A 27,824-nucleotide genomic window follows, 5' to 3' on the forward strand; every position below is an offset into this window, starting at 1 on the left:
GGAATTAAAAAATTGCTTCTCAATGCAGACGAAGAGTAGTCTGAATCGAGTTACACCCACGTCCATCGGTTGTCATCCTAGCAACGAGGCCAGGTCAACGAAGCCAACCGAAAGGGTGCGCCACAAAGTGCGCTCAAGGACAGATATCACGCAAGCATTCCTACCAATCCAGACGGAATCAATGACCTCGTACGCTGAATCAGATCACCCAGCCCCAGGTAAACGGGGAGTATGGATGCCGTCACCCTGCTCTTCCAAAAATCCTTCGACGGATGTGAACCATCCACTAATCGGTCCACAGCAAGCTGCATCGCGAGTGGACTTTGGTGGAAGACTACAGCATCCCCGTGGTGAGATATTGACGCTCGACGGCAAGATGAGCCTTGAGACCCATCGCCACATGGAACGTCAAGCGGAGAGAGCACCATGCAATATGGCTTCTCCATCTACCTTAGCGATCCCGACTTCCATAGACATATACACTTGCTGGGCCTTCGCAGTAGAGGTGATCCTCTTGTGCTTAGGCAGTTCCTGCCAGTCGTCCGGAGGGCCTGCTTCTTGCAGTAATCGACGTCCGAGAAGTTCTACTCGTCTCGCCCCTCCTTGTTTTGAGACCCTACTCTAGGATTATCATATGCACGTTCCGAGCTCGATCACTCCTAGAAACAATAAGCGCCAGAGGCACGAACTGGATTTCTTTCAAGAATTGCTTGTCCACAACTGTCGACGATCAGCAACAAAAGCCGAGATGAGAGAGGAAATCGACGAACCACCAGTTGGATTCGTTCCAAATATCTTATATCCATGATGAAATACAGATCAATAGACTCCAGGGAATACTGATATCTGCAAACACTCCGTACGGCCACTCCTTTCGGCGGTGGAATGATACGGTGTACGTCGAAAGAGACGTGTCGCGCGCCGATAGTCAATGGAATGCTGCGCAACACTGCCCAGTCTCTGCGACGGCTTTCAAACACGGGTCACCTCACCCTCATATCTTCAGGTATCGAGGCGCCCGGGTGGATGTCTGGTACGTCGCTCAACCGATTACAGTCGGAACCCAGCTAGAACCCAGCTAGAGAGACGATATGCTCAGACCTTACCCGCTCGCAAGTAGAGACGACGGCGTCCTGTGCGAAGCGAGCATTGTGGCTTTCCGCCTACAAGAATAAAGAAAAGAAAGGTGACCGTGCGATGCAGATGACCGATATTTGTATGTACTTGCCAAAATCAGCAGTGATAGGGTGACTCTTATTACATATTATACTGTACGTAGGAAAAGCAGGCACATCTGTAAGCATGGCAAATGTAGCGACCACCAACAATTCCTTCAACGACAAATATCAACCCAATAATGTCAGGTCCACGTTATCTGTACCGCCAGCCTGCACATCTTCGTGTGCTTCGAGACCATTGTCGGATCTGAAGGGCCTTCCCCTCCAACGCTCAACTTTCGTTCTGAGCATCTGCTCAACATCGTCGACATCACAACATGAACCAAGAGCTGCACGAAACTTCTGGTACCATGGTTTCCGGCCACTGTCATAAAAATGAGACGACACAAGATAGAGCTAGGATGTGAAGTTTACCATTGAAAATCTATGAAATGTCTAATATGGGTTTGGATGGTAGGAAAGGTCGCTGTACCGGGATAATCACGACAATGCTGCAAGTACTCCAGCGAGATGTCCACGGGGTCTGGTACCGTGCCGGAGAAGATACTGTACAACTCAAAGTAAGACGAGTTCCTTGGGCTCAATAGAGTGCACGAACTAACCACGGGTTTCCAAGTAGCGTCTCCCCAACCATCACACCATCCGCTCCCGTATAATCGAAGTTACTTTGGATATCGCTCCACTCGCGAACGTTGCCATTGCTGATTACTGGCACCCGAAGGGTCTCTTTAAGAGCCTTCACCTGTGAAAGATCTGCTGGACCATTTCTTCTACGACGCGCTGATACCGTTCGAGCATGTAGAGTGATCCAGGACACTCCGTCTGCTTCAAGCCTTTGAGCCAACACCGAGGTCTTTTCGACAGGCTGGCATAGCCTGAGCTTTACCGATACCGGGACAATAAGAGAATGAGAAAGAGAAGAGACTGAACAATAGTCAGCGACCATCGCAAAAGAATACCAGGAGGCGACATGCCTATATGTTCAACAATAGGCCAATCCCTTTGACCGAGAAGATAGGCACCAAAGTGACCATCTCGGGCAGCTTCCTGAGGACAGCCAAGGTTTAAGTCTAGTCATTTGGAGGCCTGGACAATTAACTGATAAATAGCACCCACCAACTCCGTCGCAATGGTCCTGAATTTTACGAGCTCCCTCGACGACAACATCTGGGTCGTTTCCGCACAATTGCACTACTACGTGATGATCTTTGGGCCGCTGGGCAAGATCACACAGATGGAATGCGAGATATTCCTTGTCATTGACCAATTTCTCAGGCTGGAGCATTTGAGTATATGTGAGTGTGGCCCCGTATTTGTGGGTGAGCGTTCGAAAGGGTAAGTCCGATTGATTGACCATCGGCGCTGCGATATACGAAAAGTCCAAGGCCGCCATGACTATTCGTTAATAATAAAATCCAAGCTAAGGAGTATTATTAGTAGAGATTGTAGAGCATTGTGGCTGACATTTTTACCTGGTCCGTTAAGAGAGATTTGGTTCGTGGGAATGCTACGGTCTCACCTCTTTGGCCCGTCGGCCCGCGGTCCGTAAGCCCCAAGTTAACCATTATGTCGTACACCCTTCTTTCGTTTCTCACATGTCTTCATCCAAGATAACCAAGATTGAGGTGATATTTAATTCTTTTGTCAAGAACATTGCTAACTCTGTCTCCAGTACTTCAGGGTCCCACCACGATGGCTATTCGTTCGTGTAGAAACAGCAGACGACACTGTCGGTTGGGGTGAAAGTACTTTAGAAGGCCATACCGAGGCAGTCGAAGGCGCTATGAAAGATCTTCAAGAACGATTTACTGGTGCGGATGCAGACAACATCCAGGACATCTGGCAGACTGCATACATGATGCGATTTTACCGTGGGGGCCCTGTCTTAATGGCAAGTGCCAATTTTTAACGTGCTACTCCAATTATTCAAGGATGTGATGGATATCAATAATAGAGTGCACTATCGGGATTAGACATTGCACTCTGGGACATCAAAGGCAAGAGGCTTGGAGTCCCAGTATGGCACTTGCTGGGCGGTAAGGTTCGGGATCGCGTCAAAGTGTACGGATGGATTGGTGGTGATCATCCCAAAGACGTCTTGAGTGCTGCCCTCGAACGAAAACAACAAGGATTTACAGCCGTTAAGATGAATGGAACAGGTCTGTTTTTCGTTGTTCTGCTTGTTGGATTCAAATCTCCATTCATGCGGCAGATGCGATATCATGGATTGATTCTCCGGATGTTCTCAAGGGAACCGTGGAGCGTATTCGCCAAGTCAGGTTCGTCAATGTCAACACATGTACCTGAGAACTCGTGTTTATTCAGATCGTTTTAGAGAAGAAGCCAAGATGGATGTCGGTGTGGATTTTCACGGTCGAGTACACAAGGGAATGGCCAAGCAGCTGGCTAAACTACTGGAACCGTATCAACCTCTTTTTATCGAAGGTACCATTCGCCTTTTTTTGTGTTCAACGGAAAACATTGATGGCTTACTTACGATAATCCACGCAGAACCTCTATTACCCACACAACCGGATGAGATTGCGGATATTTCGAGAATTGTTTCGACCCCCATAGCCCTGGGTGAACGTCTTTACACGCGTTATGAGTTCAGACCTTACTTCGAGAAACATGCCATTGATATCGCTCAGCCTGATGTTAGTCTTATTTTCGCGGAAGAAACAGATAACTCACTACTCCTCCAGGTTTCCCACTGCGGAGGAATTACGGAACTAAGAAACATCGCATCACTCGCAGAGACATATGATGTTGCATTAGCACCACACTGCCCGTTAGGTCCAATCGCATTGGCGGCTTGCGTGCAGGTTGCCCTGTCTGCACCAAATTGTCAGTTCTCTTCGCTACATACTTTTTCGGTTACTAACGCCACCCTCAGTTGTTATCCAAGAAATGAGTTGGAAGGTTTAGTCAGAAACAGATAAAATTCCAGTGGTACTTAGTAGTGGGTTTTTCAGATGCACTACAACACGGATGATCCTGAGGCCGCGGATTTACACACATACATGGCAAACCCACAAGTATTTGACATCAAGGAAGGGTACATTGGTGCGCTTCAAGGTATGGTATCATCTTGCCGCTAGTGAGCATGTATGTTCAAAATTCTTAGGGCCGGGTATTGGCATAGAAATTGCTGAAGGACTTGTTCGAATTGCTTCAGAAAAGTATATGTCTAGCCGCTCAGCTTGGCGCAATCCAGTCTGGAGAGGTTCGGATGGAGGTTTAAGAGAATGGTAGACGTACTCTGTTACTGTTTTGGGAATGTAATTTCCTAGCACTTAGCCGACAAGTACGTCCACGCCGAATGAATTCCCAGGTACAGTTGTCACGATACAGATCGATCGCCTCGTGCCGAGCCTGAGGACCCTTCAGATTTCCACGTTTTGTTCTCTTTCCATCACCAAGCCAAGTCCGACGTAATATATCTTTCTGATATTGTCAAGTGCTTTGAACTCCGAGTCCGCTTTACAAGCATCAACCCTCAGGCCTCAGCGCTCGAGTCCAGAGCGATATTGTAGATGATCCGAGTGCTTATGCTACAGGCCTTGTGAGTACGTTGCTTGGTTTACAGCAACGCCCGTTGTAATCTGATTGTAATCCGTGAGAATGTTGTCTTTCTAGGTACCTTTAGAAAGCTCTAGCCACAATAGCCCACCTTCGATCTTTGGTTCTTTCACATAAATAGCTCCGCGGGATACTTGTTCGAATTCTCAACATAGCTTGAGCGATAAAACATCTGCAGTGTAATGGATGCGTGAGTTGATCTAATATGTTTTTTTCAAACCACTTATCCTCTTACTCTTGCCCAGGTCTGTCTATCCAGATCCCAGGTGAGTTTATTGGCTTGAGAACATGGCTGTGAAAAAGAACTCACAAAGTCTTCATCTTAGCATAACAAGCTACCGTCTTGTGGCTATGCTTTTCCCTCACTGGACAATCGTGGAAAGCCAATTCAGCAAATCGGAGTGGAAGGCTTTGTCCGACATTTCCTCGTCTCTAGTGGACCGAGGGTTGGTGTACTCTGATGACCCGTACGATACGTGGAAACTGGCCGAAGAAGTTGGGCATCTTGTTGGGACTCAGGAAAATTGGTCCATGGTCCCACCGAATGAGAGGATTGATCGGTTCTTGACGGTATGCTCTAAAGGGCTGGGGACTCTATACAAGCGAGAGGAAAGGCTCGAAAGTGCGTGCTCATATTCGATAAGTATCCCTTCTTATCACTCAAACCCTACTTATTTAGATCCCGTCGGACCAAAGAAAAGTCCGATACCTTCGCCTGCGAATTCCATTCCCTCTTCTTCTACTGGATCACTTGATTCTTCTCTTCCAACCGCGCAAATACCAGCACCTCTAAGAATCGTTACTGACGCTCCTTCTATGAGTCGGTAAGCTGTTCTCAGGTTTCCACTTATGCAAGTTTTCAATTCGGCTTCGAAGATCTCGCAGTCCTTACCGAAATTCGCTGAACGATGCCTTGAATCCATATCGGGTGATGTCAAGGGATAATACCACAGGGTACACGATCGTCTGCATTATATCGGAAATGAAGCTGAATCTTGACACCGCGATAGAACACCTTACGAATCGCCTCCTCCGATCTACACCAACCACAACTTTGGCGTTCCAACTTTTGGAAACTACTATTCCTCGTCGCCTATGTCCTCTCCTACTGCAAGCTTACCGTGGGACTCTTCTGATTCTGGTTCCAGTTCACACATTGCATATGGTAATTCCAGCCCTTGGACTGGAGGTGATGTCGATGGACTTTATGATGCCGCAGAAACGAAATTTGGCTCGACTATGTTAAAGCCTCCTTCCTCAGAGCCCCAGACACCGCCGGGCCTTCGAAGAAGCCAGCGAAATCACGCAAAGAAAACATATAAAGGATAAGGGATGTTGGCTTTTTCTTTTTGGAATGTATGTAGTTCATGGGTATATGATTGATTGCCCCCAAAATATGTAGAAAGTAGTCTACTAAGTAAGGTGTGGTGTTGGTGATCAAATACTTGAAATAGGGGCTCAATGCCAAACCGTGACGGTCACACAACGTTACACTCTTTTCAACTTGACCGCGTACGTCGCCGATAGGTCGTGATGGCGGACGCTGGTGAGGATCACTGCACGGTTCTCCTGCACTCCGATAATCATGCATTTTTATCCTTTCTGTACCAGGATTCTTCAAGGGTACGTCTGCCGACCAAGACAGACGGTTCTCCGACAAAGAGATAAAACTGCTCAAGTCTATGAAATTCCCACCCGAGTTCGACAAGAAGGTATGGATTACATTACAGTCAGCAGCATCGTCCTCAATTCTCTTTAGGTTGATATGCGCAAAGTCAACTTGACCGTTATCAGACCTTGGATTGCTAAAAAGGTTACCGAACTTGTAGGTTTTGAAGATGAAGTGGTGGTGGAGTACGCTATGGGCCTTCTTGAAGATCAACAAGAACCGGTATGCTTATCTACCTATTTTATTGCGATTTTTAAACTTAATTATCCCAGACACCAGATCCTAAGAAGATGCAGATAAACCTGACCGGATTTCTGACCAAAGATACGCCGTCTTTCATGACTGCGCTGTGGAACCTTTTGCTCGAAGCTCAGTCAGATGTTACTGGTGTACCACGAACGTTTGTTGAAGAGAAGAAAGCAGAGATGAGGAAGGCTCGAGAAAACGACACCCGAGTTATCGACGAACGAGACCGCCGAGCTAGGTTGGATGACATCCGGGATGGTGATCGTGGCAGTCGTGGTCGTGGAAGGGGTAGGGGACGTGGAAGAGGACGTGGTGGATACGATGACGGCGGTCGGTCGCGTGATCAAGGCTGGGGTGGCCGTGGTGGTGGGCCAGGCGGAGTGGGTATTATTCTTGTCAATTATTTTATACGACTAATTCTGTGCTATCTAGCCTCCCCGCCGCCGTTTCTCGCGCTCACCACCACCTCGTCGTAAGTCACGGTCACCGTCCTCAGTCGGAAGTTCTCCTCGTGCAGCTCGTCGATATCGCTCTCCACCGCGTCGGCGTTCACCTTCGTACGACAATTCCCCGCTAAGGCGACGGTCACTCCCTAGGCGCCGTTCGCCTTCACGCTCGCCTTCCCGTTCCAGTTCCCCTGCTCCTGCTCGACGTCGACGTCGTTCACCCTCTACTCCCTCTCCCCCTCCGACTCGCCGTTACAAAGGCAGAACAAGTCGTAGTCCTCCTGTTCGTCGCCGTCGTTTGTCCCATTCACCTTCTCATTCTCCGAGCCGGTCGCGCTCTCCTCCGCGAGGATACAGACGGCGCAGCCCTCGTAGGAGTGTCACACCTCCTCGGAGACGCAAGCGTAGTTTGTCGAGGTCAAGAACGCCCCCACGTCGTCGAAGCCCCAGCAGGGAGCGTGGCAAAGCTCGTCAATATAGCACTGGCTCCAGTGGCAGCAGGTCTTCTATGCGCAGTCGAATGGAAGTGCATAACAACAAGACAGAATTGAAGATCAAAGGACAAGCAGAATTAGAGCGCAAGAAGAGTAAATGGGACGATGGAGATGTACGTGTTGCTTGATTGCCAACGTAGAAACCTCCGCTTATTTTTATGGTGTTTCAGGAAAGCATGTCGAAAGCAGATTTGGAAAAACGAGAAAATGAACTGAAAGAAAAGGCTTTGCGTAACAAGGTCGTCAGAACACGAAAAGGAAGCGGTAGCTAAGGGGCTCAGGGCAAGTGATCGTCAACTTATTAGCGTTTGACTGCTCCCCAGCGCTCCTTCCGCTCCAGATCCTTTGTTCCTAATGTAGTGCTCGGAAAGACGGCCGAACTTTGACATGTATCTAATCCATTTGGTTCTTATCTTGCACTGTTTCACTTTGCTAATATATTTGCTTTTATGACAGTCATATTTGTTCGTTGGCAATTGACCTTTTGGAGCATCAGTGATTAAAGTTCTGATGGTGTTGACTTTTCAGCTGAGTTTCCGGATTATTACTGGCTACCGAAAGAAAATGGGCTTCAAATTATCGGAGTCTTGACGCATATTGCTACCATGGCACTTGCACCATTTTTCTGTCGAAGGACCGGGATGCTGGTCATTTGTGTGCCCTAGCTACCTCAATGTGGCCGCCGACCGGATATAAATTCCCTGCCTTGCAACCACTGAATAGTCGAAAAAACTCAGCCATGCTATTTACTTTAGCTACCGCCGTTTCTCTCGTCACTTCTGTTGTTGTTCATGCAATGTGGCAGGAATTCTGGATTGGGGACGTTGATGCTGGTTCATCGTGCGTACGGCTGCCCGTCAGCAACTTCCCCATGACCGACGTTACGAGCGACGTATGTCGTAAAGAAATCCCACTAAAGGCCGTCGCATTGACAGTTTTTCACAACAGGAATTGCTTGCAATGTCGCAGTGATAGCCAGCACCGGGTTGCTCTGTAACTAGTCTGTCACTGTCTGAGATGCGATATTCATTGATTCGAATGTTGTCTATGAAGCCGGCGATGCAGTGACCGTAGAAATGCACCAACAACCTAATGATAGGTCCTGCGTCAATGAGGCTATCGGTGGAAACCACTACGGACTTGTATACGTCGATATCCGCATCTAACCCTCATTATCATTTAACTCTTCCTTACTAGGTTTACATGGCTGCTGTTGATGATGCTACCACCGCAGTTGGCTCTGAGGCAGCTTGGTTCAAAGTATCCGAGTCGGGATTGGTGTCGAACAACCTTGACTTTTTTGGTGACGTACCATCCTGCTGTCTCTCATATGCTGGGCTGAAAGGACTGAAAAGGTTTTGAACGTGAGCCTTTAGCTTGCAGTCTCCGTAGTTTCTGTGGATCTGATGCAGGACAACTGCGGACATTACACATTTAACATCCCGGCTGACATCGCCCGGGGCAACTACCTCTTTCGAGCCATTGGTAATGCATACCTACTTGTAGCTTTACATGTTGCGGCGGCAGAGGGCGGGGCTCAGGATGTCTAGTCCAATAGATTCTACAATTCTCGTTATCAAATTAATGTAAGCATCTTGCTCTGTTCCCGCTGGATACCGATTATGTTGTTTTCGCTTCCAGTCGGCGGCTCAGGAACAGTTACTCCCGACGCCGTTAATTTGCCTGGTGCATGCAGCACTGAAGACCCAGGTCTGCGCTTCGAAAAGTTACATTGCGGAAACCTTGGCTCATGATTGGCTCATAGGTATCCTTATTAACGTATACACACAGCTGAATAGCTATATCGGTAAGTTCCACCGTCATGTTTCCCGCAAACTACAATCTCACAAGACGGAATACTAGTTCCGGGACCCACTTTATACGGAACCACTGAGGCAGCTGTTGCTACGCTGCTTGAGACACTGCTTCCTAGCCCTCGACCGTCTTACTACAGTTCCTACATCGTAGAAGTAGCTTTAGGTAGTTGATACTACACATACTCAGCAAACAATCCTACGTAAAACTGATGAGGACCCTGGATGATCTATTTATTCAAATGCACAGCAGCTGCGGAGTCCGCATGTAGCAAATGTTATAAGAGCTTCGCTGTTCATGCAGCCTATCATTTTCCTCCCCATGCGCTGGCTAGCTGAGGTACTGCTGGTCCTCCCCCTTGCGGGGTCAGTCCACGCTGCTCAGATTCCATTTCACCTCAAGTCTACTGCCTCAAAGGAGGCAGAACTTTCCCTGCCTGTCGATGTAACCTCGACGAATTGGGACCTCAACGTCAAGCCCAGCGTCAACTCGACCAGTCATCTGATCTTCGACACCGTAAGCGCGTTCTTGCAGCATTGGCCGAATACTCGTTATCGCAATGGTAAGAGCGCACTTATCAAGCCACGAAGCATATCACTCATATCGCAAAGGGCACAATCTGGTACCCGGAATCGTACCAGTCGGAACACTTCTCTATCATGGACGCGGGGATTCAAATCTGCCTACTGTTCCTGAATGGACGGCCACGGACCCTGAGCACGCAAATGCCTTTTGTCGTGGCTCCCAGGAGACGGGATGTTGGCAGGTCACTCTGGTTAGCACTCGGCCTCTCAATGTGCTGTATTTCGATGGCAGTAGCGCTGCCAAGATGAAAGGAGGACCCATGGATACACAGGATATCGTTGCATGGAGGAAGCTCATCCCAGAGTGGATGTTCAACGAGGGCAGAAGACTAGCCGACCTTTGTGTATGGGGACAGAAGTTTGGTGTGGATGGATTTGTGAGGTACAGTGCACATCCTTGTTCCATTTATCTGTTACTGACAGAAATGTTAGAATGGAAATGGACTTGTGAGCACGTTCAACCTCACCTGTTTCCCATACTGATCTTTGAGGAAGCGAAATCATGCTATGCGATTTTACGGTGGGCGTAGACGTCGTTTCGTTCCTCAACCTGGTATCAAATGGTCGAGGTCCACGCGGAGGGGGCGGTGGGAGCCCTGGAGGTCCGGGTGGACCACCGCCTGGCGGACCACCCGGTAAAGATTCCATGGAAGGGCCTTCCCCAGCGGACCCATCTGCAAGCACTGATGCTTTCAGTGAAGTCATACATTCTGGATCATGGCACAATAGGTACCCGGGGGAAACACGCATTCAGCTCGATCTTGCGCGGATGATCTCATTTTACGATACCTCCTTAGTTCCGAGTCTGGTTCCCTACAGATTCAACCAAGAACGCTGGTTCCACCGTCTTGAAGGGGTCAGCGATGACGATATCTCCGCAGTTATGGACCGTCTAGAACAAGCCATGCAGACTGCGCATGGGGGCGAATCCGGTGTTGATTGGACCACTTTGGTCCATGTTATTGTGGACCGCTACGGCGATCGATTAGAGATGGTACAATATTTGTTGAACTCAACCGGGAGCCCTGATTCAGATGGCCTCCGCGCAGCAAAACGGGTTCAGACCCAGCTGAAAGTCATGGTGCAGCCGTATCAACTTCATTCAGTCGTTCCACCCTCGCTTCCTTCCGACGACCATTCCTGGGCCTCTCCGATCTTCAAATTATGCGCGACAACACATACTTCGTACATCGCCAAGAACAAGTTGACGCGATCGGAACACCTGATCTTGGAATCCATAGACGAGACAAATAGAGAAATCTGTCGTGTTGTGACCCGAATGTGGGCTCAAGGCGTTGTAGCCGGATTAGACGATGCGCCCACGCCTATGAAGCTCGAAGACTCGCCATCGTCTGATCTTCTTCCCCAATGGAAGACTCAAATCAACGACTTGATGGCCTGGTTAGACTGGAGTGTGTGGGTCAAGTGCAGGCCTGATTGTGGATTCGAGGTATGAACTTGAATCACTGGTAGTTTATCCCCTGTTGATGATTTTCCTGCAGGAATACTGCTACTTACCTACATGGCCTTTCTTCGGGCGCGGTGGGGGAGGCCCACCTGGGAGAGGTCCAAACTCTCCAGGCGGACCCGGTCAACCGCCTACGCGTTTCTTAGAGGACGTAGATGATTGGGAAAAACCGCAGCCCAGATGTATTCGGAAAATCGAGCCTTTTGATATGTGATGAGTTGATAATGGCGGTATACCTCTTTGTAAATCTGCTGTACCAATGTATCTCATATCTATGCTACCCTGTCTTACTTAAGACTTAGAGCGTTAACTATGTAAATGTTGTAAATATACGCCTAATTTGATTCTTCCTTCGTATGGGCAACGTCCAGCGCGTCGTCCCACAGCCTCTTCACCGCGCCCCAGTATTGCTCTGGGTGAGTCCTAGCATGGGCAACATGAGGGCTGTCTTCAAAGATCTCCGTCCTAACATTCCATCCTAGACTCTTTGTTCTCTCCGCATGTTCCCGGATCTGCTCCCAAGGAACCATATCATCAGCCCTCGAATACATATAAAGGCGCGGCGTGCGCTCATCTACCCAAGGAAGCACGCGGGGGTTATACAGTCCATCCCGGACCTTCTGAAGAGCTGTTCGCCTCCCAATGAATGGGCCCACGAAGAAGCCGTACACGTAGAGCAAACAGACTAGGACTTTGGCGACGACTCTCGTGATAGGATTCTTGATGAGTGTTGTGAAGGCATGAATGGCGTTGCTTAGGCCGCTACCACCCGGACTAGAATCCAGGACGATGGCGCAGGGGAACCGAGATGACTTGAGTGGGGACGATGAGCCAGCACGGGATGCCATGATCTTCCCCAGAGTGATCAACGAATAGGCGCCACCTATACGAATTACGGTCAAGACTCAGCAAGCGTGAAATAAATGGGAAGAGACGTCGAACCATTGGAGAAAGAGTGAACCAATATGCGCGGCACCTTAGCTGAGGAAGAGTTCATAATCAAAGACGGACTTTGTGGGGGTATCGTTCCGAGAGCTTCTAGTACTTCTACAGCAGGAGCTATCACTTTTCTCTGAAATAGCACTTCAGCCTCGCAGTATAAATCCATCCAAATAGACCATACTCTAGTATTTTCCGTACTCCAGAAAAAGGACGGCCGGTTCTGAATTAGTATCTGGGTCGCACCGGGATATACTTGCTCATAGACTTTGGTATACTTGTGGATGTGCCGTAGTTGTGCCCCCACTAAATCAAATTCAGAATCAACCCGGTACTTTAGGTATCTTGGTTACGAACTCCAGCCACAGACAAGAATGATGCTTGATACCGCGCTTGAGCAAATGAATGCGTACGACAGATGGATGATAAGACCTACTTGGGGCTCTGTTTGTCATGAGCATCCTCTTCATTGGCTTTCCGAAGATAGATGTCTGCACCAAGTTTGATAAATTCCGATTCTTCCTGGCTCGACATGATGGGGAAAGAAAACGCGTAACCGGCCTGGCATCTCAACGCGCACCCGGTCCGAAATGAATCTTATATCGGTCGGCGCGCTTACAGTAGCTGCTTATTTATTTTTATCGGCCGTTATTTTCTGTCTTTGTATATTATAATTTTATGATATTCAGTTTTTCTTTCCCATTTCTTGAGCGATTTTTGCTGCTGTTTTCCCAACAAACCCCTATAGAAAACATATAGCGGAAGGCCGGTCCGAGGACATGTGGACCCCGATCACCGTCCTGTAGTAGTCTCAAACCAATCAACTGACCTTCCGGAGGGACCTTGTCTCTGGCCGTGATGGTGTTGGAATCTTCAATATCATCGACGACGAACATCATGTCTGCGACAGAGAGCGCAGCGTCGTCGTCTGCCTCAACCAACTCTGGACCCATGTCGAATGGGGCCAATTACTTTTTTGGCTTTTTGATAACGTTTGTGGCCATTCTCTTCATTTTCATTGGCTGTGGGATAGCTATGCGAAGGCGATATCAGCGACGGAGGGGTACAGTCTTCAACCTGGACGATCTGCAAGCAATGCCAGGTTTATTTGGCTCTCGACAGCAGCTCCTTGGCGAGAAACCAATAATGTGGGAGCCGTGGGTGGAGAAGCACGACGATTACTCGTGGTCCACGATACAGGTCAGTAACTCATCCAATATATTTGTAGAAAATATTTTTTAACATTTTTAGCCCTTGTCGGCTTCGCGGTCGAACAGACCTTGCCCAAAATCGATACCCCGCCCAGCTCCGATACGATTACCTTCGCGGAACCCCACTGCCATACATGGTCTCTCTCTACCGACATGGGCTCCTGCAGATAGTGAAATCGAGAAAGAAGTTCCGTCGCCAGAGGAATCCGTACCCTCAACTCTTCAGATATCCGTTCTCATCTCCATGCCTGGCCCACCGTCTCCGGACAATCCCACATTTATTGAATATCAGATCGGTGTCGCACGTCTACCGTGGGAGGAATGGATGGCATCTTGATGCTGTCGTACTGTTACATTAGTTGTATAATAGTTGCGTACGTCCCAATCCGTTACCTTCCTTCGCACGTCTGAGCGCTGTCAAATAGATTGTATTTATAGCACCCTCTGATCGTCTCCTACGGATTGTACTTTAGTTTCGGAAACAGACAAAGTTTAATATTTTTGTTTCGCCGGCATCCGCGAAGGTTGAGTGGATGGTAGCGATCGTCCAGAATCCTGACCAAGATATGTCAACGGTGAATGCGCTTCTTGCTCTGAATCCGGTGACGCTGTCTTGTGTCCAAGACAGGAATGGCGGGATATAAATGGACCTTTCCGTTACTACTTTTCAGGAGCGTTTCTGCTACTTCATTCGCACCACCTAGGACGTTTTTAATCAGGTGACCTTCCGAACGTAGACACGACAACTGATCAGTTACCATTGATCTGAAATATAATAGGTTGGCATATGAAAATGACTTGAGCAGTCGCGTCAAGTATTAGTAGGCTTTTTCTCCATCCAACAGTAGCGCGTAGCAGTTGATGCGCCAAGCGGTAGGCCACCCATTCCCCGAATCATCTCGGATAACTAAAGACGTGTTCGCAGCCCTGGCGAGTGTTTCATTGAACGTCGGGACTTTGAAAGAGCGGTTACATATGATGATGTGAGTAAACACCCTTCAGAAGATGTTAGCAAGGTCATCAGACGCAGGGGTGAGAGAACGAACCCGTTTGGGTCGTAGCAAACAGCAGATTCCTGCACCAGCCCCAAGGAGTCAATGCGGAATGGAATCAGGCGGTCATAGACAGCCATGAGGGTGTCAGAAAAGTCGGCGTCGAGAACCAGTATCTTTGCGAATTCTGCCGTGTGATTGAACAGATAACGAAGTCTGGGGTATCCCGGCATGTACATCCTGCATTGAGTCGCCAAGCAAAGTGCCTTACGAATTATCGATGGTAGACGCTAAAACTGGCAATTCAGTACCATATCCCAGTCGCACACATGCATTAAGAATACTCTTCATATGCCAAAGAAACATCGGTATCATCATAAGTCCCTATTCAATTGTCTGGGCTCATGTTAGGATTAGGGACCAGGTAATTAGCTTCCTCCAAGTTGTTGATGACAAGAAAGTCCAAGTAAAACTGACTCACACTTTTTTTATCAGAGTTATGCTTTCCTCTCAACGCATTGGACATCAAGGCCGAATGTGTAGCACTCGTGCATATGCTGTAAACGCGGGAGCCATCGGTTAGAATCCGTGGAAGATCACCTGGTGTGGAGTCTCGCCAAATGTCGGTGTTACGGTGTGCGACCCACCCATTAGAAATGTATATCTCGCGGGCAGCGATTTCTCCGCGTCTTGCTAAGGTTCCAGAGCGGATCAAGGACTCAGGGACTTGACTGGTTCTGCGAGCCAGCTGCTCATCTGAGGTCTCTATTTCAGGATAACACCCAACCGCAAAAGAAATCTAATACCTGTTGATTGATATTTAGAGGATATTTACTAGCGGCGTTCGCCAATTCCTCCAGTATTTCGCTTATTATAACAACAGGCGTGGCGTGCTTTCCCCAATTGGGAGACAACTCTGAATTCCAAATTCCTTCAAGGTTTGAAGGTTCTGGTCTCCTTGAGGATGCAATTGCGACATAGCGTCCGTACTGAGCATACAAGGCAAAGGAGTCTTGATCGCCGTCAGGACCATTGGAAAGAAATCTTCTTTGATCGGTACAAATAAGTGGTGGAGGATGGCGTTCCTTGCCAAAGTGTTAGTACTATCACGAGTCCCCGGTAGAACTAGCAGATACCCAAAGATATGATCTCGACCAAACAATGAAGAGTGATCTGCGACGTGCGCGTCAAAGAGCTCTTCGTACGCGTGGCGCAGAGAGCGAGTTGGCCACTTTTGTCACTGTGGCTATCGACATATCATTGTATCGGCTATCAGGACCAAAGCCTCGTCGTCAGTAGATACTGTTTGAAGGGTTGACACCAGCAGAAGCAAGATGCCCGGATACGCTAAAGATCGCCGTCGCGTTGCAGTGAATCGAACCAGGTCAGGCATACATTGTGGTTCCGCTGAAAGTCATGGTAAGCCTGCCTGGGCTGACGGCATAAACCTAGAGGCATTGAGGATCTGATCTGAATAATCGACCGTAAAAGCAACATACCCAGTTATCCATAGGCGCCATGAACGGAGCATTGAACGAAATCGGCCTTGATATATCTCATTACAATCACATAGCCCGGACGAGTTGCAAACGCCGCCCTGGTATACCGGATACCTTCTTGGACGTCAATCATCGTAGAGACGGCGGTTGCAAGGTTTAGTATGTGATTATAATTCGACACATTCCAGGATGGTCGGTAAAATCAATAGATCACCCATTCCGGTCCATCAATCGTCGTACACGTGACTTCAATTGCAGTTTGACGAGTCGGACGATCTGGCCGAGTCTGATTGTCTGACTGCATTCGCACATTGTAGCAACTCGATTTCCTATACAGCGATGTGTATGAGCATTTTTCTCGCAGTTTTACGTTTCCTCCCCTGCCTACTCCATTCCTTGTCCGAAGTAAATCCCACGGTATTGTGTGATGTTTTCGTCAGGCAGTTTTTACAGCCCTTCATGTTCGTCGCTGCTCATGAATTCTTACACGCGTTGCTCTCAGACCGGATGGGTAGGCTTGCCCATGCCTTCTTTCTGATTAATTCAGATGTTTTCTTGCCGAGATAGCATATTTGATTGATAATAGAAGCGCTTGTGCACACGCTGTTGCTGTACTCTCCCATAGTGCCACTACCGTGCCTAATGCACTCAAGGGCGGCGTTTGGAGATAGGTACTTATAGCTTGAACCCCCCCCCTCCCCCTCTCTATTGAATATCACGTCCTGTCATGCGGTTCCTCGTTCCTGCTGTCGTCCTTGTCGCAGTTGTCTCAGCACAGAACGACCATTGTGCGGTAATTAGTGGCCAAACATGGGTTACTCCTGCCCAAGTTCGCGAGTGCTATAGGTCATTTGCTGTGAATGAGACAGAGAAGGCCAATGTGCGTTTTTTGACGGTTCTCGTTACTGTATAGAGATAATAATGCCAGCGTAGATCATTGAAGTCATCAATAAAACACTCTCGTTTCATACATCTGTGAGCTATGAGGTTCAAGCTCCTTGGCCTTACTCGGATACACACGAAGATATTCTAGCCGACCTTGCACGCATCAGCTCGCAGACATACGCGTCAGATTATGATCTTCATGTCGATCTCTCCCTTACTGTCAAGAGGCTTCATGATGGGCATTGCGTTTGGGTCAACTATTGTTACGACTGTTCGTTGTTCTGCTGCCCGATTTTTCCCGAGCTCAACTTCTATCTAGCGGCCTTCGTTAACTATCTCCCTATTCCCCTTGTTCTTCTGAATGGAACCGATGTTCACATCGCTCTTGAGGCATACAACGTATCATCCGTCGAATTCGCCGAGGTAATACCTGTGTGGGAACGCGCACTTATCGGAACCCTCGATAGCGGTCTTCAAAAGGTAATATTTCGGATATCAATGCCATAAATCATCTCATGTTCTGCTTCATGTACAGCTGAATGGTGCCAAAGTTCTCAAGATCGATGATCAAGATCCCTTTTCAGCTGTGAATGCGAATGCCGACATTGCTGGTGGCTTCCAAGCCTATGGGACGCGTCAAAATGGGTCCGTATCAACCATATTTGGTGAAAAATGCATAAATACTCCTTCTAATCCACCTCAGTTTTTTCTCGAGTTACCAACGATCCACAGCCAGTTGGAGCTACGTGCTAGGTAACTTTGCTCAGCAGTCACTGCCGCTGAGTGACTCTGTCGAACTCTCCGTTCAGCTGGTTAATGGAACGACAGCAAATGTTGTTGTATGTGCATGCCTGCTTACTGCATCTGTTCTGATCAAGCTGCTTCCAACAGTTACCATACCTGTCCCGCATCAGTTCCAGCACTGTGAACTTTACTTCAGCTGATACGTATCGCTCCGGCAATTGTCTCGCTGTTGTTGGGACAAACGGAGTCAACTATTATGAGAGTACCTTATCATCCACTCTAGCTGACCCACTGGTAAAGGCTCAGCAGGTTCCTGGACAAGCTGTTGAGCGCTCGAGAGCGTTAAACATCATGCTCGACAGTGCTCCGGCCTCCGATATCGCCCTTCCCACTCAGCTACAACCTGTGAATCCAGTGGTCGGTTTCGGTGAAGGTCAATTCTATCTTTTAGATGATGGCGTGACAGGGGTTCTCGCGTTGGGAAGTTTCTCAGGAAATAGTTATGACGTTATGATGCAAGGTCTTTTAGATGGGCTGGTCGAACTGAGGTCGAGGGGGGCACAGAGATTGGTTGTTGATCTGGTGGGTTTGGCGTCGTTCCTGGTCATCTCGGTAATCTTGATGTCTTATAGACGAATAACGGAGGAGGTTATATATGTGGTGCTCATGTATGAACTGTCTTCTTGCTGTTGTTGAACCATACACTAAAATGACCCGCTGTAGTTCCTACACCGAATCATTATCGGGCCTACGAGCACAACAGAACCTCAAGCTGGATTGAACACAACTGCGCGAGACCCAGAACTCGCCCGGCAGGTTGTGCAAACCATCGTTGATTCTTCTGGTACCGTTGATCCGAATACGATTCTCCTGTATAATCCTCTCGGGTGGCACGACATCCATAATGAACAGTTCAATATCACCGATAACTGGTTAGTTCCCCCAGTGGCGAAGGTCATCAATAGACGATCAGATGCATTCAGTCAGACGTAAGTACATAGTCAGCTTTTCCATTCGTTAATCGACGCAGAAATTCATCAGTTGAGTAGACTGGGGTCCGAATGTCCACCGGCCGAGTACACGACTCCACCTCCTGACGAAGGGCTGTTTGATGGGTCACAAGTGGTCATTGTGTCCAATGGAAGGCCAGTCGACGTAAATATCTACAAGCCTCGTTCGCCAGCTGATACATTCCGGTGATAGATGTGCTAGTTCATGCTCTCTCTTCAGCGTGTGTTTTAGCTGCCCCATCGTTTTGAACCCTTAACTGACATACCGAACAGGTAACCATGGCCAAACTCGAAGGTTCCAAGACCGTTGTCGTCGGCGGGAAGAACGATGTAGACCAAAAGTTCTGCGGCGTGGTAGGCGGACAGAGCACGGACTTTTCTACGATCGACAGTGAGATCAAGGTACGTTGGCTTTCCTCCATGGTCTCCTTAATACCGATGACACCTTGCAGACAACAGGTTTGAAGAGCAATAGCCGTGCACCACCCGACTTACTCGTAAATGGAGTGCAAGGAATTACTTGGCGGCTAGGTTATGGTATATGGAACCCGAGCGAGCCGGAGGGTAGGCTTATTGGCGCATTCGTTCTGTCATATCGCACTGATCCAATCGGCCTCTGCAGAGTGGCAAGATCGTCCAGCAGACTATAATCTTCCATTGACGCTAGATCTGTGAGTTGCAATTTTTGTACCATTCGGAGTAATTGATTCTCTACGTAGGGCCAATAATCCAACCAAGATCTGGGACAAAGTTGCCAGTCTCGTGTTTTAGTAACTTTTTTCTCCTTAAGGACGGCGAAGGGCTTCATAATCCAACAGCATCTGTTTAACACATAGTCATATCTGATGCCTCGAGTGGCGTTCATTTGTCACTTCCCATTGAGTATCGGGCCGACCGCGTCGGTTGGACGACAAATAGTGCAAACTGCTCTAGATCTCCTCAAGTTGCATTCTACCATTCGGGTTACTCGTTTTAACAAAGCCCTTGCCTCAACAAATTTGAGATCTCGCGTCGACGTGATGTCTGGTGTCTATCACTAGAGTTCCAAAATGACACGATCTCTTCTACCATACGATGGACACGTAGCAAAGGTACAGAGCGCTCAAATTTGAACAACGCCCCATCTGACAAGGTCATTCCCTTACGAGTTATTGTGTCCACAGGAACATATACGACAAATGCCATGGACCGGGAAATTAATACTGCCCCGGCGAGGGATGAAGCTAATCAAATGTGGTTTCCCGTCATTCAGTTTGTCAGGTTTGAAGCCAACAGAAAACCAATGAGAAGTCATAATAGCATCGATTCACGGAGCGAAGGTTGCGTACGTTCCGCCAAGGAGCATCGCTTCGGAATCATATAGATAAAGAGTTAACTGTCTTGACAAGCGATTTTTCTCCAGGCACTGCTTTCGTGCAATGAAGTCGTTGGTAGTTTGGCTGAATATATGCGACAAAATACTACAATTACACACGGTCAATAGATGTGACTGATAGTTCTGGGATTTAGAATAGTTTGGTAAGAAGGAAAAGAAACTGCATGGCTTCGAGTGGCACTCGCATCTGATTGGTCATCCATTACTACTTTGGTTCCAGGCCCAATCCTGAAGATCTGGTGCGCCCTATGGGTTTGAAGATTAAAATGGCCTTCAAAAGAATTGCACAAATAAGTAAAAAGGAGCGGTGATGACGGATATGGCGACCTTCTGATATCATCTAGGATTTGCCGGTTTTCCGGAACGAAATCTCCGTATTGCGACCGTGGGGTATATGAGGGTATCATACGTACGCCCTTTTTCCATGACTGACAGACAGCATTCGGGCAACATCAAGTAGGGTACCGAGGGACTCGGAGAGAGGTATTTGAGGGGTCATTAGCCGGTGCTGAGATAACAACGGCCAGAATTTGCTCGGAGTCGTGTATTCCAGTTTTGAAATATCATTTAACGGTATGTTTTCGTAGAACCGTTGCCTTGTGACCAAATTTCCTGTTTAATAATGCCAACCGCAGCTTTTCAGATTGCCAGTACATTTTTTTTTGCCAGTAGAAAAGATGTCCGCTTTATCCTGATCGTGACGGCTGTTGGGATTCTACGTCTGTCAGTTCCTTCAGCAATGCTGCAATGGTATCTGGCAACTTGCATTGTTCTCATTGTTATGTCTCGAGATAGCAGTATTTGTTCTGTGGAATGACGCAGGACTGTTCCGAGCCCAACTGTGACGATGGAAGGCGATGAAGCTGACAAACTGGTCGAGGCGATGTTCGAATCTGATAGCACGAACAATCAACCTAGCAACGACTGAACACAAGGCCACAGAAAATGCTTGAAACAGTACTGGAGTCTTGATCCGTTGAAGATGTCTCTTACTTGGGGGTCTAGAGCTCTAAGCCTTAGTCGAGAAGACTTGCTTGTTGCGATGCGTGAAGCTAAGTTTGTCTTTAATTGAAGGAGATGAATGGCGGCATGGCCTAGTCTTGGTTCGACAGACGATGTTTCGCTATGGGGCGAGCGGTCACCGTCCTTGGAAACGGAAGTGGCCGAAATCTTACCAGTCAGTTGCTGTTCGTGACTACTCGAGAGTTGGTGTGACGTCCCCTAGTGTATTGTTGGAGAGAAAAAGGCCTGATCCTCCGGTGTACCATGTCTGTGTCATCGTGAGGCGCATTCTGCAGGATCCATATAGTACTCTATAGTAAAGAACCACTAAAATCACACTAGCCACTATCAGATTTCTCTTGAAAATGAGCCTGAATTCCGAGTTCGAAGCAAAAATAAATCGCCAGCCTGAGGAATCAATGAAGCTAGTCGGAAAAATTATTGCGTGTCAGACTGCGGTATGATAATTTCAATGGGCCACAGGATCGAGGAGACACCTATAGGGTCTCGGTGCTAACGATGGTGACGAAGCGAAGAATCAAGAATCAATGCCGATTGGGTCTCTGTCAACCGGTGCTTCAATTGATATCAAATTCTAGCCATAAATCATCTTACATGTCTTTTACTTTTGAGGGCCAGGGCCGTGCCACTGAGATAGGCCGTACAAGGGTTTTTTTTTTCCTTGCGAACTTGCGCCGATTGGCAGGACGGATCGACAGTTGTGTTTTCCGGAAAAGGAAGTTTTACATAAGACCACATGCCTCTGCCGCGAACATCATGATCATGACGTCGCTCTTCTTTCCTGCTCTCATGGCGCTATTAGGACGATATCTGCAAGACGTGTAAAATAGAAGCAAGATATTTGTTGCCGCTTCGATGGTTGACTTAGGATGGTTTTAAAGGGTCACTTCAACTTCTTGAATCTAACTTCAAGACTGATTTTCTCGTACTTCCGTCCCAGTTTTAATGTTGGGTAAGTCTAGTTCAAAGCCTAGCCTATTTCATTTGAGTTCCGCCTGATCGGAGAAATTTTTTACCAACCATATTCTACGGACGGATTCTCCAAATGCGGGGTACCGGGGACGTATGGCTTTCTACCTGCGTCGCTACTTCATTTCACAAACAGTGGTCAATTAATATCTTGCAGTTTCAATGTCGGAGTTCAAGGTTTTGCTCTCGATCCCTTACCGGCACCTCCAGTGTCCCCTGGACGTTCGCCCTCGTTTGATGTCACTTAAACTTAGAGCGCATCCTGTGTTTGCTCCGATACCCGGCGATGCCATATAGCGAATGGGGCCTTCGGCCTCAGAGTCCCTGTAACAAGTTGCAACCAGAAGAGCGCCACACATTCTCGGCGAGCATTTTCTCTCTGGACTTCAAGCTGGAAATCTAAGACGCTCGCTTTAGATGGTATCTCATGACGTTGGATTTCCTATTTTTAGCGACACGCTTCAGATAATGTGGGCATTCAATGATTTCATCGCTCAATTTCGGTTACGCCGTTGGCTCATTTGGATACATCATAAACCATCTGAATTTCTCCCTGAAATGAAATTGTTGTGATTTTTTATCATACGATAGTCGCATCCAATAATACAGGCTCGGTGAAACCGATACCGACATCTTACGCGGGACTGTCCTGAGAAAGAAGCTTCCCTGACCGTGGTTATCTATCCAAGTAGGCTATATTTCCTGCTTCAGGCGTACCCATTCTTTAAGGGCGACATTCGTCTTGGGTCGCGCGAATTCTGATCCCTTCACTGTCTAGAATATGTGTTTCGGACCGATAGTCACGGTTTGCCTTTCGACTTCCCCGATGTTTTATCATCGTACCACAAATGCGTTGACCAGCCTAGATTCCGATAACCTGCATTTATGTGTTTGTTTCATCTTCTGGGCAGTTCGGGAGGCATAGGCCCCGAAAATGTTCTCTTCGATATGTCCAGTAACTAACGGAGAAACATGTCTACTAGGGAAGCATATCTACCGAATTTAGTAATCAAAACATATGAATGCAGGCGCCGAAACTCCGCCCGCCTCACTCACACTGGCAATCAAGTCGTCAATTTAACTTCTGTTATTATCGCTGTATGTACCGGAAAGTTCCAGTTGAGTATTCTCATTGACCCCGAGTCCCAAATTTCACACAGCAGTCCATTGGGCCGTCAGAACCAGGGAAGTGAAAGATATTTCTAAAAGCCTGTTTAGGCGCGTCGAACACGATATGATCCACCACACTCTAGATTTATCCCGCCTATTTTGAACTCAGCGGCCGACATGATCAACTACGAACAGAGTCATTATGACATTTCTTGAAGCTGATACATTCTGGCTGTGCCCTTTAAAGAACTGAGTGGCTTCGATCAAGCCATGTTTCATCTCCAGAGTAGGCCGATGGTACTGCTACCTGTGGAACGCCTCACGTTCACATGCATCTGTGGCGTTAGGCGTTTTCGCATGACATCCCTCGGATCGACACTGTTCCTTGACTCGTGTGCTACCTATTGATGTTCCTTATCCTTGGTGCGTGTACATACTCAATCTTCTCTTTTATTGCTTCTCTTCCTCGGTCCGATATCCAGTACCTGCCCTTCAGGGCTCTGGATCCCACTTCCAAGCCCGGATCCGACCAGTCTGTGCGTATCTTTTCTAGCTGAATGCGTTCCTCGGATTTATATGGACAAGATTAGGTTCATCATCGCGAGTCCAACTGTTATTGCGAACATCCATCATTCTCAAGACCGGCTGTGGCAGACATGCGGAATTCTCAAGCTCTAAGACCTCTTCTTCTCACTCTCCCTATTTGTCGGCTCCACGGCCGTACAATTACCCACACGGACTCTCAAAACATCCACGACGGTACCCCAAATCTTGGGTTCTCGCACATTGTGATAGTCAAGCCTCCGAAATACTTCTTTCTGAAGTTGAAACATTACTATAGCATGATTTACTCAACTTGAACGTCCTAGCTGGGCTGTTTTGATTGCTTCTTCCCATCCTGCCTAGCCTTTCTGGATACATGAGGCCAACATACGATTCCTATAACGATACGTATGTCTAGAACTGGACGTAAATATTAAGTCCTTTGGCACGACGATTTTTTGATCTAACAGTTTCTCGATACAGACGTTAGACATGACTTTGCATGGGTCGTGCCAAGGCTAACATTGTTTGAAGATTGCACAATAATCCTCAGAGTTTGTCCCACCTGTACGGTCAACCCAACTACACTGACGGAATTGCTTTTCGACATCTTCACACGCACCCGGACCGACAAACCCAGCGAGAATGTCTGAGAATTCCGCCACTTGTTATTGTTTCCGTTTTGCGTTATTGATTCCTCCTAGTTCTCAACACAAATTTCGTGTGTTTAGCCAGCCGTAAACCCGGACATCGGATTTCAGCTTCTTGACATCTATGGTCTTCTTTAATTGTGGGAGTCTTCCGTGACCGCGACTAGATCCTGTTTCAATTTCAACGTTTTCCTTCCTATTTTCTTCCTTCCATTTCCATCGGACCAACGAACCTTGCGGTCCCGAAAGACCCTGATGTTCCTGTTTATCCTCATGCGCCTCTCGCTTCAAATTTGACAGTACATAATGATAAGGGGCCTAAATGATAATGCTCCCGGTCACACTACAATTCGCGTCCAATTCGGATTTTCGGACCGATCTTGGAGCGGAGTGTAGCGGGCCGGCGTGACTTACGTTCTCGGGATTACGGCCCGCAGCCATATGTTCTCCGATCAGAAATAGTTCTCCACAGTTCTCCTCCATTCCCTCTTCCGCTCTTTAAGCAGGTCAAACACAGTTATCACCACTACTGACACATCAGCTGATAGTAAGGTTATGATGCGGTTAACTCGGGGTGCGGTCCGATGATTTGAGATCCGTAAAGCCTCATTTCAGCTTTTGCTACTAGGGGTTTCGAGTTGCCGCAGCGCTGGCGGAATTGACAATTGACGAGTAAAAAATAACTTAGGAGTGAAATGAAGAAGTGAAGTACACGCGTTAAAAGTGAAATCGACGTGTAATACGCGGATAAAGAGCGTATCGTACTTGAGCAGGACAGCGAGTATCACGGAGTTCATACTTTCATCCAGATGACACTAGTCTCCGTTCACTGTTCATTACGGTCTCGGTTTCTCAGCTAACAATGTATGGCCACGTTCTAATCATTGCTTCGGCTTCCCTTCTATTACCGCGCCATCCACCCTCCATCTACGGTCAAAATCTCGCCGCAAATATAGCTGCTGGCGTCACTTGCCAAGAATACACAGGGTCCTGTCAGATCTTCGGGCTTTCCCCATCTACCAGCGGGAATTCGTTCAGATATCTGCGGTAATCGCGTCGGCGAGGAAAGTAGCGCCTCATTCCTGTTCGAAAACCAGGCGATCAGTGGTCCCATTCAAGACGGAAAATTGACACACATATCAGTCTCAATGTATCCAGGAGCAATTGCATTAACCTGTACATTCGCACTACTCCATTCATTGCTCAAGGCCTTTGTGAGCTGCCCAACCGCTCCCTTGGCTGCTGCATACGCCGGGACTGTCAGTCCTCCTTGGAAGGTGAGTAGGCTCGCGAAATTGATGATCTTGCCTCTCTTCAGGGGAACCATGTGCTGGCCGGCCGCCTGACAGAGAAGCCAGACCGACTTGAGATTGACGGTAATGACCGCATCCCAATCTTCTTCTGAGAACGAAACTGCGGGGGACCGTCGTTGGATTCCAGCGCAATTGACGAGGATGTGTATCTCGTGCGAGGGAACAGTATCTAGAGCCCGGCTGAAAAGGGTTCGCACGCCAGGAAGGTCGTCGAGATCGCACGAAACGGTTGTATAAGGGAGATGGAGCTCCTTCAAAGCATTGATGGTGGGAGATGTCATCGTTGTGGGACGAAGGACGAAGCAAACGTGTGCACCAGCTTTGGCTAGCGCAATGGCGCATGCGGACCCAATGCCGCGAGACCCTCCTGTGATAAGGGCAGTCTTGCCTTGGAGAGAGAACATTCTGTACGTATCAGATTTGGGGGTGGAAATGCAATAAATAGGGACCAAAGCACTCTTTTAAAGCTTAGGAACGGCCCGAAGATCCGGACAGCAGTAGTACATAAGACCCAGCACGAGTGCGTCCTATCCAGACCCTTCCGAACCATTCTACACTCCCTCTAAAATGGACGGAATGATTTCTTCCCTTGTGCTACACGCTCCCCGCGACCTTCGACTCAGTCGTCGACTGCTTCCTCCTCCTCCCCCTCACCACGTACAGATCGCTGTCCTGTCAACTGGTCTGTGCGGCTCCGACCTCCATTATTACCTCCATGCTCGTAACGGAGCCTTCGCTCTTCAGGCGCCTCTTGTTCTAGGACATGAATCTGCAGGCGTAATAACTGCCGTTGGTCCCTTCGTCACAGACTTCCACCCAGGGCAGTACGTCGCCATTGAGGCGGGTATTCCTTGCGAATCTTGCGAGTGGTGTAGGACCAATAGGTATAACTTGTGCGAAAGAATGCGCTTTCGCAGCAGCGCGAAGACATTCCCGCATCTGGACGGCACAATGCAGACGAAGATCAACCATCCTGCGAAGCGAGTGCACGCGCTACCTCCAGGCGTTTCTTGTGAGCAGGGTGCACTAGCAGAGCCATTATCTGTCCTTTTACATGCTTCAAGACGAGCAAGGCTTACCCACCATACCCAAAGAGTATTGGTGTTCGGTGCAGGAGCAATCGGTATGCTCGCCGCTGGTTTGGCGCGTTCTAGAGGGATTCCGAGCGAATCCATTGCCATGGTTGACATCAATCGTGAACGACTGGCGTTTGCGAAAGATCACGGTCTTGTGGGAAAGGTATTCTGCCTACCTCCGCCGACGCCTATGAAGGGATTAGACGGACTTGAGCGGAGTAGATCGCAGGCACTGGTATTCGGGGGCGGATACGACATCGTATTTGAATGCACGGGTGCTGAACCATGCATACAAATGGCTGTTTTCGTGAGTCCCTTCCCGTGCATGTTTTATTACATGCTTACGTCGAGTAGAGCACGAAAACCGGAGGAAAGGTCCTTCTCATCGGAATGGGAGCGCCAAGTGCCTTCATCCCCATCAGCAACGCAGCCACCCGAGAAGTAGATATAATTGGAAGTTTCCGATACGCAGACACGTATAAGGAGGCCCTCGAACTACTTGCTGGCGGTGTGTTTTGAAATTTATTCTGGGATGAGTTGACGTAACTGAAGCTTGAAAATTGTAGACACGCTACCGCCGATAACAGACCTCATCACTCATCGTGTACCGTTCAACGCCGACGCCGTAAAAGGAGCATTTGAGGCCATGGCCAAGGGGAGGGACGAGAAGGGCAAGTTGGTCATCAAGGTTATTGTTGGTGGCAATTAATTAGATGCTGAGAGCATGGACCGTGTAAAGTCTTGTGCGGAGAGAGATGAATGATCGACCGATCGATGCGGGGTCGGATATAGAGTCGTTCATTTTTGTGCTGTAGCCTTCGTCGACGATTCGGATGGATTTATTTATCGAATGTATACCACTTAGAAATTTAAAGGAGAAAATCCAATTTCGGGTCGTAGGAATATATCCGGCGTCAGATCACTGTCATACGGCTTGCATACGGCCAGAGTTTAGGCAACATGACATCTGCCACCTGTGTTGTGCGACGGTCAGCGAAACCGA

General features: G+C 48.2%; 14 protein-coding genes across 14 annotated transcripts; 10 read left to right on the forward strand and 4 right to left on the reverse strand.

The window, feature by feature from the left end:
* Positions 1-22: 22 nt before the first annotated feature.
* BT62DRAFT_1003275 (uncharacterized protein) lies at positions 23-1,120 on the forward strand (the record flags this gene model as incomplete). The annotated part of the gene is made up of 4 exons (XM_043176927.1): positions 23-505; positions 626-784; positions 834-1,033; positions 1,057-1,120. The coding sequence occupies 4 exons, from the start codon at positions 23-25 to the stop codon at positions 1,118-1,120; spliced, it is 906 nt and encodes a 301-aa protein (XP_043042062.1).
* A 96-nt stretch (positions 1,121-1,216) lies between these two features.
* BT62DRAFT_712925 (FMN-linked oxidoreductase) lies at positions 1,217-2,215 on the reverse strand. The gene is made up of 3 exons (XM_043181983.1): positions 1,781-2,215; positions 1,593-1,724; positions 1,217-1,542 (listed from the first exon to the last, which is right to left on the reverse strand). The coding sequence occupies exons 1-3, from the start codon at positions 2,122-2,124 to the stop codon at positions 1,347-1,349; spliced, it is 672 nt and encodes a 223-aa protein (XP_043042063.1). The 5' UTR covers positions 2,125-2,215; the 3' UTR covers positions 1,217-1,346.
* Positions 2,216-2,307: 92 nt separating this feature from the next.
* BT62DRAFT_979542 (enolase C-terminal domain-like protein) lies at positions 2,308-4,433 on the forward strand (the record flags this gene model as incomplete). Its single annotated transcript, XM_043189446.1, has 10 exons — positions 2,308-2,493; positions 2,851-3,069; positions 3,133-3,337; positions 3,391-3,467; positions 3,527-3,623; positions 3,690-3,835; positions 3,884-4,025; positions 4,075-4,100; positions 4,154-4,256; positions 4,306-4,433. The coding sequence occupies 10 exons, from the start codon at positions 2,308-2,310 to the stop codon at positions 4,431-4,433; spliced, it is 1,329 nt and encodes a 442-aa protein (XP_043042064.1).
* A 170-nt stretch (positions 4,434-4,603) lies between these two features.
* Positions 4,604-6,219, forward strand: BT62DRAFT_929649 (uncharacterized protein). Its single transcript, XM_043185765.1, has 7 exons — positions 4,604-4,743; positions 4,802-4,950; positions 5,006-5,026; positions 5,087-5,382; positions 5,440-5,584; positions 5,637-5,714; positions 5,771-6,219. Exons 2-7 carry the CDS (start codon positions 4,943-4,945, stop codon positions 6,087-6,089), a joined length of 867 nt encoding a protein of 288 aa, XP_043042065.1. The 5' UTR covers positions 4,604-4,743; positions 4,802-4,942; the 3' UTR covers positions 6,090-6,219.
* Positions 6,220-6,370: 151 nt separating this feature from the next.
* BT62DRAFT_889240 (PWI domain-containing protein) lies at positions 6,371-7,151 on the forward strand (the record flags this gene model as incomplete). Its single annotated transcript, XM_043182986.1, has 3 exons — positions 6,371-6,472; positions 6,520-6,651; positions 6,702-7,151. Coding segments are annotated over 3 exons (684 nt in total), but the record flags the coding sequence as incomplete, so codon positions are not given.
* Positions 7,152-8,354: 1,203 nt separating this feature from the next.
* Positions 8,355-9,603, forward strand: BT62DRAFT_889253 (uncharacterized protein; the record flags this gene model as incomplete). Its single annotated transcript, XM_043182987.1, has 8 exons — positions 8,355-8,495; positions 8,551-8,608; positions 8,669-8,763; positions 8,813-8,918; positions 9,008-9,164; positions 9,207-9,325; positions 9,381-9,422; positions 9,479-9,603. The coding sequence occupies 8 exons, from the start codon at positions 8,355-8,357 to the stop codon at positions 9,601-9,603; spliced, it is 843 nt and encodes a 280-aa protein (XP_043042067.1).
* Positions 9,604-9,672: 69 nt separating this feature from the next.
* On the forward strand, positions 9,673-11,871 carry BT62DRAFT_929654 (uncharacterized protein). The gene is made up of 5 exons (XM_043185766.1): positions 9,673-9,992; positions 10,042-10,396; positions 10,447-10,461; positions 10,510-11,464; positions 11,517-11,871. Exons 1-5 carry the CDS (start codon positions 9,752-9,754, stop codon positions 11,694-11,696), a joined length of 1,746 nt encoding a protein of 581 aa, XP_043042068.1. The 5' UTR covers positions 9,673-9,751; the 3' UTR covers positions 11,697-11,871.
* BT62DRAFT_965002 (uncharacterized protein) lies at positions 11,663-12,978 on the reverse strand. Its single transcript, XM_043188753.1, has 5 exons — positions 12,858-12,978; positions 12,779-12,801; positions 12,606-12,727; positions 12,425-12,554; positions 11,663-12,365 (listed from the first exon to the last, which is right to left on the reverse strand). The coding sequence occupies exons 1-5, from the start codon at positions 12,953-12,955 to the stop codon at positions 11,818-11,820; spliced, it is 921 nt and encodes a 306-aa protein (XP_043042069.1). The 5' UTR covers positions 12,956-12,978; the 3' UTR covers positions 11,663-11,817.
* A 261-nt stretch (positions 12,979-13,239) lies between these two features.
* On the forward strand, positions 13,240-14,150 carry BT62DRAFT_929656 (uncharacterized protein). The gene is made up of 2 exons (XM_043185767.1): positions 13,240-13,621; positions 13,673-14,150. The coding sequence occupies exons 1-2, from the start codon at positions 13,319-13,321 to the stop codon at positions 13,967-13,969; spliced, it is 600 nt and encodes a 199-aa protein (XP_043042070.1). The 5' UTR covers positions 13,240-13,318; the 3' UTR covers positions 13,970-14,150.
* A 300-nt stretch (positions 14,151-14,450) lies between these two features.
* BT62DRAFT_1003282 (uncharacterized protein) lies at positions 14,451-16,144 on the reverse strand (the record flags this gene model as incomplete). The annotated part of the gene is made up of 8 exons (XM_043176928.1): positions 14,451-14,628; positions 14,679-14,914; positions 15,106-15,389; positions 15,460-15,709; positions 15,830-15,870; positions 15,928-15,971; positions 16,020-16,072; positions 16,124-16,144. The coding sequence occupies 8 exons, from the start codon at positions 16,142-16,144 to the stop codon at positions 14,451-14,453; spliced, it is 1,107 nt and encodes a 368-aa protein (XP_043042071.1).
* Positions 16,145-16,426: 282 nt separating this feature from the next.
* BT62DRAFT_929658 (uncharacterized protein) lies at positions 16,427-16,728 on the forward strand. Its single transcript, XM_043185768.1, has one exon. It carries the CDS (start codon positions 16,463-16,465, stop codon positions 16,688-16,690), a length of 228 nt encoding a protein of 75 aa, XP_043042072.1. The 5' UTR covers positions 16,427-16,462; the 3' UTR covers positions 16,691-16,728.
* A 122-nt stretch (positions 16,729-16,850) lies between these two features.
* On the forward strand, positions 16,851-19,533 carry BT62DRAFT_889155 (uncharacterized protein; the record flags this gene model as incomplete). The annotated part of the gene is made up of 14 exons (XM_043182982.1): positions 16,851-17,003; positions 17,057-17,279; positions 17,328-17,488; positions 17,544-17,653; positions 17,712-17,847; positions 17,900-18,334; positions 18,385-18,420; positions 18,476-18,741; positions 18,802-18,877; positions 18,936-18,983; positions 19,036-19,164; positions 19,215-19,326; positions 19,385-19,433; positions 19,482-19,533. 14 exons carry the CDS (start codon positions 16,851-16,853, stop codon positions 19,531-19,533), a joined length of 1,986 nt encoding a protein of 661 aa, XP_043042073.1.
* Positions 19,534-25,147: 5,614 nt separating this feature from the next.
* On the reverse strand, positions 25,148-26,190 carry BT62DRAFT_929660 (NAD(P)-binding protein). The gene is made up of 2 exons (XM_043185769.1): positions 25,569-26,190; positions 25,148-25,514 (listed from the first exon to the last, which is right to left on the reverse strand). The coding sequence occupies exons 1-2, from the start codon at positions 26,147-26,149 to the stop codon at positions 25,337-25,339; spliced, it is 759 nt and encodes a 252-aa protein (XP_043042074.1). The 5' UTR covers positions 26,150-26,190; the 3' UTR covers positions 25,148-25,336.
* On the forward strand, positions 26,118-27,798 carry BT62DRAFT_713757 (GroES-like protein). The gene is made up of 4 exons (XM_043181989.1): positions 26,118-26,152; positions 26,213-27,128; positions 27,176-27,329; positions 27,388-27,798. Exons 2-4 carry the CDS (start codon positions 26,313-26,315, stop codon positions 27,528-27,530), a joined length of 1,113 nt encoding a protein of 370 aa, XP_043042075.1. The 5' UTR covers positions 26,118-26,152; positions 26,213-26,312; the 3' UTR covers positions 27,531-27,798.
* Positions 27,799-27,824: the final 26 nt, after the last annotated feature.

This window comes from Guyanagaster necrorhizus, assembly GCF_019112545.1.
Source record: "Guyanagaster necrorhizus MCA 3950 unplaced genomic scaffold BT62scaffold_7, whole genome shotgun sequence".
Classification (NCBI taxonomy): Eukaryota; Fungi; Basidiomycota; class Agaricomycetes; order Agaricales; family Physalacriaceae; genus Guyanagaster; species Guyanagaster necrorhizus.